The sequence below is a fragment of the Gavia stellata genome, chromosome 4, assembly GCF_030936135.1.
Source record: "Gavia stellata isolate bGavSte3 chromosome 4, bGavSte3.hap2, whole genome shotgun sequence".
Classification (NCBI taxonomy): domain Eukaryota; kingdom Metazoa; phylum Chordata; class Aves; order Gaviiformes; family Gaviidae; genus Gavia; species Gavia stellata.
In genome coordinates, this window is record NC_082597.1 from 5,167,796 (window position 1) to 5,182,156 (window position 14,361).

At 43.3% G+C, this 14,361-nt stretch overlaps 1 protein-coding gene across 1 annotated transcript in view; it reads right to left on the minus strand.

The window, feature by feature from the left end:
* ITIH5 (inter-alpha-trypsin inhibitor heavy chain 5) overlaps positions 1–14,361 on the minus strand; it is a 50,167-nt gene that overhangs the window by 26,347 nt on the left and 9,459 nt on the right. Inside the window, exons 4-7 of the mRNA XM_059816583.1 lie at positions 14,056–14,163; positions 11,004–11,254; positions 2,688–2,857; positions 2,003–2,119 (exon numbers count right to left, since the gene is read on the minus strand). Coding sequence (XP_059672566.1) covers positions 2,003–2,119; positions 2,688–2,857; positions 11,004–11,254; positions 14,056–14,163 — 646 coding nt within the window. The remainder of the gene's footprint in view (positions 1–2,002; positions 2,120–2,687; positions 2,858–11,003; positions 11,255–14,055; positions 14,164–14,361) is intronic.

Here is a 14,361-nt window from a genome sequence, read left to right on the forward strand (position 1 = left end):
CATTTGGGCTAGCGTTGGTGGCCAAGGGAAAATAAAAAAGGCTCTCCAGTAACCACAGAAATATCACCATGTTCCAAGCAGGCACCCAAGGAACCTGAATGGGCTAATTAGAGCTCCTTAACTGGCCAAGATACAAGTCCAAGCTATTGGTCTTCAGTCATTCTAGTAGCGTTACAATATCGCACCATCCATACAAGCTGGAACTGCCCCATATTGGTGTCAACCTATGTGGAAGGTATCACTTTCCACTGTCATTAGCTCGGCCACAGTAAGAAAGTAGAAGGTAAAGATATGGCCATCCACCATAGATAAGCTAACTAACTTCTCCATATCTCATGCCTGTAGGGCAAGGTTTCAAATGGAAGGAAACAACACCAGCCCTACCAGGACTTTTCTCCTTTTCTGCACCAATATAAAAGATGGAAACTGACTTACCTCTCCAGTGTGAGTGCAGACCTGAGATATATTTGTCAAATCATTCAGAACAGAATTGAAGTCTTAATTAATCTCTGCAGTTTAGACTGATAATACTGTGCTGAGAGAAAGAGTATATTCCCCCAGGCACGGTGCCCTTCCAAGCCAACTACTTGTCTCCTGAATTGGAGATGGTTTCCATCTATCCAGCTCAGAGAATTGAAGAAGCAAAAATGTTTAGGCACCAGCCTGAACCCTCCATGTCAAAGGTCAGTTTTAAGCATTGGTGATGTGCCCTTCAGCTTGGTATGCTGTCTCATGTTAAGATCTGTGCCCTGGAAAAATGTCTGATATTTGTGCTGGAAGACTCAGATTCTCAAACAGGACAAATTGACCTTTCTTTCAACAGAACCTATTGAGTTATACATTGCTAAGGGTTTTGCCAAGGTAATTTAAAGACAGCAGTATCTTTCCTCTGCTGTTAATCTGGATACAATGGTCTGCTGAATGCACTTTGCTGGGAATTCTCCCTATTCTGCCTCTCTTCAAGCTGCCCAGAACAGAACTACCCAGGAAATCCTATCTGCAGCATCCTAGCTCTGACCTTTTTTACAGAGTGTTGAAGTCCTCTGCACTTCTTATTCCAATCCCATCCCCACTAACATGATAATTTGTCATTGCAGGTAAATCATCTATTGTTCCCCAGGGCTCAGTACTGGGGCCAGTTCTGTTTAATATCTTTATCAATGATCGGGATGAGGGGATCCAGTGCACCCTCAGTGAGTTTGCAGACGACACCAAGTTGAGCCAGCAGTGTGCCCAGGTGGCCAAGAAGGCCAACGGCATCCTGGCCTGTATCAGAAATAGTGTGGCCAGCAGGAGTAGGGAGGTGATCGTGTCCCTGTACTCGGCGCTGGTGAGGCCGCACCTCGAATCCTGTGTTCAGTTTTGGGCCCCTCACTACAAGAAAGACATTGAGGTGCTGGAGCGTGTCCAGAGAAGGGCGACGAAGCTGGTGAGGGGTCTGGAGCACAAGTCTGATGAGGAGCGGCTGAGGGAACTGGGGTTGTTTAGCCTGGAGAAGAGGAGGCTGAGGGGAGACCTTATTGCTCTCTACAACTACCTGAAAGGGGGTTGCAGAGAGGTGGGTGTTGGTTTCTTCTCCCAAGTGACAAGGGATAGGACAAGAGGAAATGGCCTCAAGTTGCGCCAGGGGAGGTTTAGACTGGATATTAGGAAAAATTTCTTTACTGAAAAGGTTGTCAGACATTGGAACAGGCTGCCCAGGGGAGTGGTTGAGTCACCATCCCTGGAGGAATTTAAGACATGTGGATGAGGCACTTAGGGACATGGCTTAGTGGTGGACTTAGCAGGGTTAGCTTTACAGTTGGACTTGATGATCTTAAAGGTCTTTTCCAATCTAAATGATTCTATGATTCTATGATCTCGCCTTGAGGTTTCTTCAGAGCCTCCTCTCACCTCAGATAGCAAACATTTTGCAGAAGAACCCGTCTAGTGCGACGAAGTCAGAACCAAGCTTTCTGCAACCTTACAGCCCACCAGTCTATAACAAATGCAAAGACCTCACCTGTTTCAGTTTTGTTCCCACCATGGAAGCACTGCTGTCAAGCACAAAGACAACATTCTTTGGCAGTGGAGGAAGATCTGTGGGGGCGAAGTAGTGCACGAAATACCCATTAAGAATCTGTGGAAGAGCAAGGAAGTCAGGAATCAAAGGCAGATCGTGATGCAATGTTCCACACACATCATTATGGATACTTGGTTGGGCACACCTGATCCTGCTTTCAATGTCTGTGTCTACATTGGAGGATATAAGTGCTCCATGGTATCCCTCTTAACCCTGGCCCCCTGTTTATCCTGACTGGGGGAGCCTACTGGAGCTCTCCACATCTCCTTCCATGGTGGACATTGGAGTTTCTTTTCAAATGCAGTAAGGATATAACATATGTACTCAGGGATCAGAACTGTAACATGCATTTGGGGAACTGGTCTTGTATCCAGATATATACAGCCGGTATGCTGAGAAACTGAAAAGCAGATACAAAAAAGGAACTCAATGAAGTAGGTACCTGTGGTTTTTAAGTCCATCTTGTGGCTGCCAACTGACTGGTTTTATTTTGGATAGTTCTTACAAGATGGAGAAGTAGCCTTCACTTGGAAAACATTTTCCAGGACATTTGGAGCATGCTAGACAATTGAACCATCTCAAGTATAGCTAATAAAACAGGAAAGATGAGTCATGTATACAGTACCTGAACATCCCCAACACTCAGCTCCCTGTTCACATCATATCTAATTATGAAGTCTCCCAAAATGCCGTTTCGGGCAATCCTGGTTTGCTCGACAACACTGGGATTGAATGTAACTTTAGCTAAGGTTTTCGTATGTCCAACTACAGTAGAAGGAGGAGGAGAAACATCACCTGTTGAGATAAAACCACAATGTTACAATTTTTTCCCACTGTCTTACAGATGTCTAAGCACAGCACACACAGTATTACCACGGAGTCAGGTCAACTAGCATAGTTACAGACTGAGAGTAAAGATTCAGCTCACCAATTGTAAAATAAGAACTTAATAACCCCTCCACTCTAATTCTAAACTGAAACCAACATTTCAATGCTATCAGAGATATAAATGTTTAGGCAGAATTCCTGTGCTCACTTCTGTTTGGACATCACTGAACTCAAAGGCCAGATACTCTCTGTACGACTGTTAATTGCTTTGTGTAAATAACACACCATTTCAGACATGTATGTGGTATTCATTCCAGCTGACTCTAGACATCTAGAATGCAGATCCTACAGCTGAGATCCTGCCAGTCAATGCAAGTATGATTCATTTGACCTGTTTAAACATCTTCTCCAGGATTAGATGAATCATACAGCAGATTTCTCCCTATTGATTATAAAGCGTTCTTGAGGTGACTTGTTCAGATGTACCGTAGGCATGTGAGGTGGGATTGTTCTGACTCATTGGTCGCTTGATCTGACAAGCGTCTGATGTGTAATGTCTACATCTGAACAAGTCATCTTAGCTGCCTTTATGTTCAGCAAAGAGTTATCAGTATAGTCGCTGCAATTTCAGTCTTACTGATTGAGACAAAATCCAACACTTGCTAGTGCAGTCATGCAAACTGCATCCCTGACATGTAACTCACCCTAAGCTCTGAGAGCCCTTCCTGAGTCAGTGAAGAGAGATGTGCCTTTCAGAGGCTATCTCAGAGAAAGACAATACTTTAGGTCTGAGTCACCCTGAAGGAACCTCTACTTGTCTTGTTAGCTGTGTTCATTTTCTAAAGTTGAGGGATATGGAGATTCCTTGTTGTCTCTCTGTGTGGCCAAAGTCCCGCCTTACTCTCTTTTGGTGTGCCAACTGTTCATTCCCTCTGAATTCTGTAAGGACCCTCACATGAGACTGACCAAAGGTCAGATTTGGCCTTGAAGTTCCCCAGATTTTGAGGGCTTTCCCCTTTATCCTAACCGGCTATTGAAAACACCAAAATAGATTCTCAACTGATGTTCTTCTTGGGTGCTTCAACTCTCACAGTGATTATTCCAACACTCCTCTGAGGCAGAGAAGTTATATTATATCTGCTCATGTGCTGGTTAGAATTGGTGGAATGAGCTGCTTAATTATACTGGGGGGGGTGGGGGGGTGGGGCGTGTCTGAAACCTTTGCCAAAGATGGCCCAAGAAGTGTGTGGTATGGTAGGGAAAAGAAAAGACGGCTGAGATTCAGTTCCAGTTTAGGTGTTCACAACACAAGTACCTACATCTGAGCTTATTGTCTAGGCTCCCATTACACTCAATGGAACTCAGGTCAAGAGTGTCAGGGGAGACTAGGGTATGATACATCTGGCCAGACATAAATATCTGCTTTAGAATAATTTTAATTGTGGGCTATACCCCATTAACAATACTGATCACAATGAGAAGGTGCAGGCAGTCTTGGAAAGCTCCTCTCCAGGGATTCCTATCACACTGTCTATGAAATGAGGACTGGCACTGTCCCACCTTTGTAAAGTGCTTTGAGCAGCATTAGAGGAATGCAACGTGACACCTGCATGCAACATTGAACACAATCCACCTCACATCCAGATCCCACAGTGATTTACAAAATCAGATACATATGATTATGTCCATTTAACAAGTAGGAAAATGGAGGCATGGAGTGGTTACCTCACTTGACTTCCCACAGGTCAAAGTCGATAGAAATGCTGGGACTAGGCTTCTTGTGGGTTTATAAAATGATTAGCCAAAGCTGTAACGTTTACTCTAAAGTGCTATGTACAATCTAGACTCCTCCAGGCAAAGGAATGAAAGTAAGAGTCATAAATCAATAGTACTCTAGGCTGTTACTTCCATGTTAATTTGGCTTTACTTTTATAGCTGTCCTGTGAGTGCATTTGAATAGACAAGACACAAGAGTGTACTACTGAGGCAGGGAAGGGTTTTCTCATAGGCCCAACTTCTACACAAATAAATTATAGTTAGAGGTCCTGGAATATGAAACAAAGTCATCAGCAAAAGTCTTCACCAAGGAGGCTGAATGACAGATATTACTCAATTTCAGTAAAGTCAAGAATTGACTCCGCATCATGGCCTCTCTGACTATGCCAATTCCAATCCATCCATCCGGATGGAAACAGAGAAAGAGGTCCCAGCCAGTACACTGAAATCACTTAAGGACACTAGTGTTGGATCTTAAAGGGGGCTTATAAAATGATAACCCAGAACTTTGACATATTTTCTAAAATCTGTGTACAGTTCAGATTTCTCCTGGCAAAGAAAAGTCATAAATCAATAGCTCTGTAAGATTTTACCTCCGTCTTGATTTGGTTTTACTTTGATAGCTGCCCTTTAATCTGATGAATCAACAGATGTAATATGTATTTAATACACAATGCACCAGATTTGCTTGTATTGGCCTTCCTGGATTTTCCGTCTGTCTTCTGTCACTTCCAAAATCCCATTTAGCTGCCAGTGTGTGGGAAATGTCCAGAATTCATAGAAATGGCTTAACAGTTCATTTATATTTTCTGATCTATTTGCGGGTTTCACGTTACTTCTCCACAACTGCTGAAAAGCAAGTATTGTCATTGGTTAGGCTGCCTGACCACATCACATCAGGGTTAGTGAAAGTCAGTCTCATGCTGGAAACAGAAGCTCTCTCCTTATACCTACTGCACATATACATCTGCGGCTGTGGCCTTTGGACTTCACTTCTGTGTTTGCCTGCCATAAGTACATTGATGGGTGAGCACAATAAGCTGTGCACCACAACAGCATGAGTTCCAGTCCTAGCATTTCTATGGATTCTGACCATCTGAAATGAGCTGAGCTAGGTAGCCACTCCATGTGTCAGTCTCCCCACCTGTTAAATGGGCATATCACATGTATCCAGTTTTGTAAAGCACTGTGGAATCTAGATGGGATCGTGTGGATCACATTGCATTCCCCTATTACTCCTCAAAACACTCTTTGGAGGTGAGAAATGCACTCCCCTGTAACATAGACAGTGCTTTAGGAATCCCTGGAGAGATTTCCGAGGCTGCCTCACATAGCCATTGTCAGTGACAAAAATAGCTGGGGAAGCTCTCCCATCTTCTTCATAGCCACTCATCTCCCATCTCCAGGACAGAGATTAAAACCAAAAAATGGTCAGATAGAAAAGGTCCAAAATTACTTTTTTTTTCCCCCTGGAATAATAGAAGTCAGGTCTGGAAGGCAGGTTATCTGATTCATCCCATGTTCCCAGACCAAATCCCTTCCTACTTGGTTTTATGACATGGTCTGGAAACACTCCAGACCTCCAGTAATGGAAACAACCCTTGCCAGTCCTTTCCAGAGCTTCACTTTTACACTGTTAGACATTTTCAATGTCTAATTTACATTTTTATTTCTGGATTATAAACCCATGACTTCTTGTTCTTTCTGTTATTGACACAGAAAGCACAGTATTCTTTTCCTCCTTGCAGCAGCCTTTTATATATTTCACTAGTGTTACTATGTCTTCCCCCAGGTTTCTTTTTTAGGCAGCACTTGATATCTGGATCACAATTACTGTCCTCTGTTTATTGGCCCAGTTCTTTTCACAGAGGTGACTGAGAGAGGAAAATCTATGAGATATTGCCAAGTACAGAGCATGGATGAGCTCCAAAGACTTGAGCTGGTCTGTGCTCACACTGGGGTAGTTAATAGGGCCTTTAGACAAACTTTCCACCAAATTCAGCTAAGAAGTAAACAGAGCAGGAAAGAGCACTTTTCATATGAAACTGTAGTCCTCACACGATGAACAGTTAAATCTAAATTATTTTTGAGACTGGCAGAGTCAGGATTAGAGCTTAAATGCAAAGTTCATCCTCCGCTAACATGTGGAAACTTCTAGACAACTGTGATAAGAAATAAAAACCTTTCTGAGACCTATGACTTCAAAGAGAAATAGTCATTCTCAAGCAGCCTAGTGTCCCCCTGCCCAAGTCCATGACCAGTACTCACACTGCTGCACTGGAGGAAAAGGATGAGGACAGTCATCCCTGAGGGTGCTAGGTAGGATATCATTCAGAAAATGGCTCCATTCTGAGGTCACCAGAGAAGGCCAGGATCATTGGCCTTAATGTCTCCTGTTCCGGGGTTTGTATGTGACAGAAGACAACAACTGCACATGCCAAACGACCACTTTCCAAAACTCACATGCCTAATATCTTCCTTTGGGAAAAATACAACTCCCAGATGGAGTTGTGTGTGCAGGAATCACTGACAAAGGAAATACCTTGGAAAGACCTGTCATGACATTGTCTCTGTTCCATATACAGAAAGGATGTACGCAGGACTTTCCAAGAGCCTCTATCTGTAGAAAAGCACAGCGTTACTTTTCATAAATCACTGGAAGTTTGTGGAACCAAATCCAATCTTTGTGTCTTGGGCCCCTACAGCCAAAACCGGGCAGAATTGGACTCTCTACTGCTTCTGCTCATACTGCTGTGATTTCTGCGCTGTTTTATAAATGGGAAAAAAAAAAGCGTCCTTCACTCTTTCTCATCAAGGGACTTCTTCTGTCTATAGGTCTTTAAGTTTTACCTCTTCTGTTCATCACAGATTGTACAGATACTAGCAGCTGGCTGGAGTTGAAAGTGCAAATTCTGAACGACCATTAAACAGAGAAATTGTTTTTTCCACTATGATTCCTGCATGGTACATTGGCTCTCTGGATAGCATGTAGAAAGCAGCAGGAATGTAAGAGGATTGGCCCATGAAATAAAGGCAGATCAGCCATTCCTCTGCTTTTGGTCATCTAAACTATTATTTTTTCCATTAGTTTTGCTAACAGCGTTTATTGCCGCAGCAGGTTGGCATTTCAGTTATGAACATCAGTCACTGCTGGCGCTCATCATCTGGAGCTGTGGATGACTCCAAAGCCAAACTTATTTGATTTTCAACTTAATTTGCCTGTCCTATACTGGATCTTCAGGACCTGTACTCAGAAAAAGAACATAGTTTCTTATCCAGGTCAGTCAAAATCAAAAGTATCTAAATGACTTGTGAAGTTACATCCTGTCCTCCATAATGGTTTCAGGTTGGTGGCACTTTGGACATATTACTCAGAATGCCATTTAACTGATGACTTGATGTCACAATACATTTTTCACCCAATACTTTCAAGGTAATTTATTAACAGTTATCAAAATCTCACATTTTATCTTTAACCATGAGATACTATAGACATCTTTGTAGACACAGGAAATTGAGGAAGAGAGTTTTCATGACATATTCAAACTCAAACCAGCCAGGCAGTACCATTTTCCAATGTGCAGGCCTCCATTCCTTATTTGGTCATTTTTTTAAGTCATGACCTCTCCTTTGGGGGACCACAGGTAGCACAGTATGGCAGCATCTGGTCTGGCATCCTTTGCTGGCCACCTACTAGACTGCTACCATGCTCCCCAGTCAAGTGATACTGGAGAGTTTTAAGCCACAGGAATCCAAGAAGAGACCAGACACTGTCTTTTTCCTGGTTTAGTCCCAGTTTGCAGACTGTCTGCCAAGCAGCCGCACCTTAAATATAAGACTTGCAATTCACCTGTCCTTCACTTAAAAACCCATAGCCTTCCCTGGAGGTCTCACTGGATGGGCAGATCTCATGCTCTTGGGGCTTTAGGTGTCATATGAGCAAGAAAGCTTTGCAGGGAGAATCTAATGACTCAGATGTTTTGCTTTTTGGATCAAGCTTGAGAGATGACAGCCGACTGGAACGGAGTGGATTTCCAAGTGAAATGCTCCTTGCCTTGGCCTTGCCCTCCCTAGGAATATCCTTGTGGTTTCCATATGTGTTTAGGAAGTCAGGAAGTTGCTGTTGTCTGCTCCGAGTGTGATTGATCTTGTTGGCCAGAAGAGGTCACAAGCAATAAATCCCTTCTATCTAAAACAAGCTGTCCTTTTCTGCAACCTATATTAGACCCTTCGGAGACACTCTGCCAATTCTTTTTGGGGTTTTTTTTGTTTTGTTTTTTTTTTTTTTTGGTCTGGCTGCTGGTAATGTCCTGTTCTCCTTGTCTTGCTTTAGATCAGAAAGAAGCTCAGCAAACCTACTGAACTCATTAACACTATACACTCATCTGAGTGGCACACACCCGAGTACCAATGAAGACTTGATCTGGCAGAGACACAACCCACTCCTGACTGCCCATAATGGACCCCAAAAGTGTGTTTGGCATTTCAATGACTTCCATGGCAGTGATTTCATCACAGCAAACAGTTTTAACCAACTGTATAGGGCGATTCCAGGTAAAAAGGGTCTGTAATAGAATTCTGAGCAAGGATAAAGAACAGGGAATCTGAGTTTCCATTGCTTTACCCATCCTGAAATGGGACATTTATCTTATATACATTTTACTGGCTAGGGAGGATTATGGAATCTTAGAGCTTAGGCCCTTTTTTATATGAGCTGCTCGAAATCTGAAGCACAGTGCCAAGAATGATCAGCGCTCACAGACTGCCATTTGGAGAGCAAGTTACAAGAGTTTTCCCTGTATGTCATTTACATACAGGAATTTCCTTACTGCACTAGACCAACAGTGTGTCTGCTCTGCTTAGTCTGTCTCTCATCTTGATCAATGCCAGATGTTTTGCGGGAAACCATATACGACAATGCACTATGATACTCCCTGACAGGTGAAAAAGGTTTCCTGTCCCTCCTGATGAGGGGAAGAGCACATTTATCATACAGTGCATGGATGTATGGCAGAGAGACTAATTAGTTATATAAGGCTTGACCTGAAGCTAGTCCAAGTCACTGACAGCCTTGATTTCAATGTGATTTGGCTGAAATCAGTAGGATCACACTGAGCATTCAGTTTAACTCCATGTTCACATGCTTTAGGGTCTTTACCTGGCAGACATGAACAGCTCCACTGATTTTGCTGGCATTATGTCACTTAGAGTAACGGAGGACAAGTCCCACAAGACTCTGCATCCTGCTTCCAGCTCCCACTCAACCTCTTTTTTTGGTGAGGGTTTTTTGTCAACATGTAGCAGTCACAGTATCCTGTGCTCCTCACTGTTAGTTTACACTAGTAAAATTACCTTTACACTGTCTGAACAGCGAGCGAGGACAGTTGGGGGTAAGAGTAGATGCTTGGACCGCACTTAGTGCTTTGGCAAAACATGGATTTTCCTCTTGGAATTTCCCATGTTCTAAAATGCAGGATTTCCTATCTGCCTTGGCATGGATGGATGGAAAAAACAATTCACTTAAAATAAACAGTTCCCAGGAGATGTGGAGCCAGGGAAGAGCCTGCTCAAATGCTGAGCACAAGGCCTGAAGGCCCAGTTCAAAGCTCGTAAAGACAATAGCAAAAAAAAAATGCTATTGCGTTGAATGGGATCAGCCCTATATTCATTCAGCTTCAAAGTTCTCACATGCTTATGCACAGATATCACATAGACACAGTCATCTATAGAAAATAGAACAAAAGCCACCAGCCTTTATGATGAGTGAATTCCCACCACTGAACGGCACAGAGTTCATAATCCTGAAATCCCTTTCACGTTGTAGCCATTATACCAGCTTTCATGAACCTGAAGGTTGCCCTGCCACTGAATGAGAGATTTCTAAATAGGAATTGCTGATGGCCTGCAATGCTTAGAGACTTGCTTGTCGCTCAAATGCAGCCACCTCTGGGGTGGAATGTACCTGTCATACAGTGAGTGCAGCAAGAGTTGAGAAGGGAAAGTAAAAAATGTATCTTTCTGAATAAAGTCATAGCTGGAATTTGCCAGAATAATTTATGCCTAATGAGCTGCTAGCATTCATTTTCCTTGTTGTCTTTATGACACGTGTCCTATAATTTCTAATACAGTCTTGATCCTAGACAATGGTGCTTTAATACAATGTTGGAGTTTTGTTTAATGCCTCATTTGGAGCAGAGGGAAAGTGAATTAAAAAACACCAGTCTACACAATTATCCAAGATTGCCTTGGAGAACTCCCAACACTGCCAGTCCAGTTCTTGAGAGGTGATTGAGGCCCCATGAGTAACAGAACCATGGGTCATAAAATCTCTCCTTACCTTCAACTTTCCCATTGCCTTTATGCTTGCTGTTTCGAAGGGGAGGCACTTCCAGCGAAACTATGCCTGAGTTCTCCAGGATGTTCACCTCCACTCGTAACCTCCCCACCAGCTGCTGGGGCCGGATGCTGATTGTATACTCGTATTTTCCCAGTCGCCTTTGCAAAAGCTCTTCATAATGCAGCAGGAACTTGGCCTGCATCTTACGAGGAATGAAGACAGAAGCTTTGAATGTCTCATAGCCATTCTCCCTGGAAGGAAAATTCAAAGACACCTTCATACCCCATACACATCAGACACCACCTCCTCCAGTGAATCATGAATCTGGATTTTGTTGGTCCAATAAAAGTATTTCCTATCACTGAATATGTGAAACCAGCAAGAAAGAAAACATCGTCATGTTTCACAAAGCATTGGGCACGTAGGAGGTTTCCACAGGAAGAAAGGTCTTAAAAGATGAGATGACTTCTTATGGAGAGGAATATGACAGACATGTATAACATAGAGCAGGGCCAGAGGAAAGGCTGTCACTTTGTTCCTTACATAGAGGATTTACAACACCCATATTTAAGTCTTGACTTTGCCACTGCTGACTCACTGCAGTATCTTAAGCAAAGTACAAATGAATGCTTCTTCTCTAGTATTAGCTGTTTATAGCTACATACTCAACGGGGACAAATAGCACCCTTAAGACAATTCCACCACTGGACACTTCTCTAAAAGGACTCTTCTCTTCCAGTTGACCACAGTGTGCCATCAGTCACCTAGCATACAGCTGACAGTCAGCTTTCTGTTCACTAGTTTGAAGTGAGATGAATTCCCAGCTTTAGCTTTTATTGGCTTCGCCTGCCCCTCTGTTAAACAGAGATAACTTAAAATGCTCTACCTCCCATACAGGCAATGATGTGATGCCAGGCACTCCTATTTGTGAAGGGAAAATAAAAAAGCCACATAACAAGAATGGAAACTTTTAATGCCATGTAGGGGTAACTTCAGAACTCACTGATGTGAAATTTTGGTGATGCCCACAATTCAGTAAGTATTGAAACAGATTTGAGACTTTGGTTTCTCTAACACATATAAAAGCATATAAAACATAACGCATATAAAAATGTATTTTTTTTTAATGTTAGCCTTTAGGAGAGTTGGAATGACATCTCTGGGTCATATCAGTGGTTTAACAATGACAGGTAGTAATCGTCTACAGAAGAGGATGCAACAGGGCAGGACAAGAGATATATAGTGCTACAAGAGAAATATAGTGCTTCAAGAGAAATACAGAACTCTTCCAGGTTCTGCCAGAGTGTGTCTGGATCCTGAGACACAGCATCCTTTGCTAAAGGTTCCTGATGGATTTTTCCTACCAAAAATTCATCTAGTCACTTATTGAACCCACGTTAAATTTCTAGTGTCAAGAAACACAATTTCTGTGAAGAATACCTTATTTTGGCCATTTTGAACCTGGCATCTGATCATTTCATTCGATTTTCCCTAGTTTTTCTATGAAAGACAGAAAATAAAAATTCCTTATTCTCCTTCCACATACCACTCATGAGTTCAGATCACACAATAGAATCACAGAATGACAGGGGTTGGAAGGGACCCCTGGAGATCATCTAGTCCAACCCCCCCGCCAGAGCAGGGTCACCTAGAGCAGCTTGCACAGGAATGCATCCAGGTGAGTTTTGAATATCTCCAGAGAAGGAGACTCCACAACTTCTCTGGGCAGCTTGTTCCAGTACTCTGCCACCCTCAAAGTAAAGAAGTTCCTCCTCATGTTTAGATGGAACTTCCTATTGTGCCCATTACCTCTCACCCTGTCATTGGGTACCACTGAGAAAAGACTGGCCCCATCCTCCTGGCACCCACCCCTTAAGTATTTATAAGCATTGATAAGATCCCCCCTCAGTCTTCTCTTCTGCAGACTAAAAAGACCCAAGTCCCTCAGCCTTTCCTCATAAGAAAGATGTTCCAGTCCCCTAATCATCTTCGTAGCCCTTTGCTGTACCCTCTCCAGCAGCTCCCTGTCCTTCTTGAACCGGGGAGCCCAGAACTGGACACAGTGCTCCAGATGTGGCCTCACCAGGGCAGAGTAGAGGGGGAGGATAACCCCCCTCAACCTGCTTGCCACACTCTTCTCGATGCACCTCAGGATGCCTTTGGCCTTCTTGGCCCCAAGGGCACATTGCTGGCTCATGGTCATCCTGTTGTCCCCCAGGACTCCCAGGTCCCTTTCCACAGAGCTGCTCTCCAGCAGGTCAGCCCCTAACCTGTACTGATGCATGGGGTTATTCCACCCCAGGTACAGTACCCTACACTTGCCTTGGTTGAATTTCATAAGGTTAAGATCTCTGTCAGACCTCCCCATCCCCACAGTTCATCATTTCTCTGGTCTGAAAATCATCGTCTATTTAGCTGTTCTTGATCATGTGTTCATGTTGGAACAGTGCTAGTGTCCCAGGTAACTGGGAATAGTGCAGGATTTTCCAGAGCAGCAAAATCCATTCAATGGTGCATATCTTTGAGAGCTATTTGGGTGAAATTAGAAGGGGGAAAATACCTCATAGTGCTGCTGAAGAAATGCATTCAGGTGAACATGCAGGTTTTAAGATTATTGAAGGGATGACACTTTCTGCTTGGCCAAGAGGACTAAATACAGCCAAGCACTGAGAACAGGGCAAGTAAGCATGATCGCAAAAGACTACCGGTGGTTCTACCACTGACTAATTTTGTAGTCTTGAAGTTGTAACTCATTGCATTTCTGTGTGCCTTAATTTTCCTGCCTGTTATTCAGGAAGTAACAAGATTTCTTTCCCTCCCAAGTACATCCTGGAGAATCTTGGACGTTAAAATTTTGTGTAACAGGGCTAGAAAAGGCCACATGAAATTTTACATGACTTGGAGCATGGGAATGACACCAGGCAGTGTGAATAAGATTCTATTTAGTTCTTTCTTCCTGTAAATCCATGGATGGGTATGCCAAAGCAGCCAAAATAAAGAGGAGAGGAGAATATGTCGCTTCCCAGAACACAGACAAATGCATGACACTTACCTTCCATCTGTAGGGCTCGGTGGTTTCTTGTGCCTTGCTTTGTCATCACTGCTATGTTTCTTTTCTTTCCCTGTGACCTCCCCATAATAAGTCTTGTTGCCGATGCTCCTGGAGAGACCAGAGATGTCAGCATGACCACTCTGTACCCATATACAGTGACAGCTGTACAACTTGATGTAGAAGGGTTCACAGACTGTGCACATGTGAATAGGCTAAGTGTGCTGCTCCTGTAACTCTCCCAGAGAGTCCACTCGAGTCACTGAGACAGAAGCTGACTTAGAAGTTCCCTGGCTGGTTATACCAGCA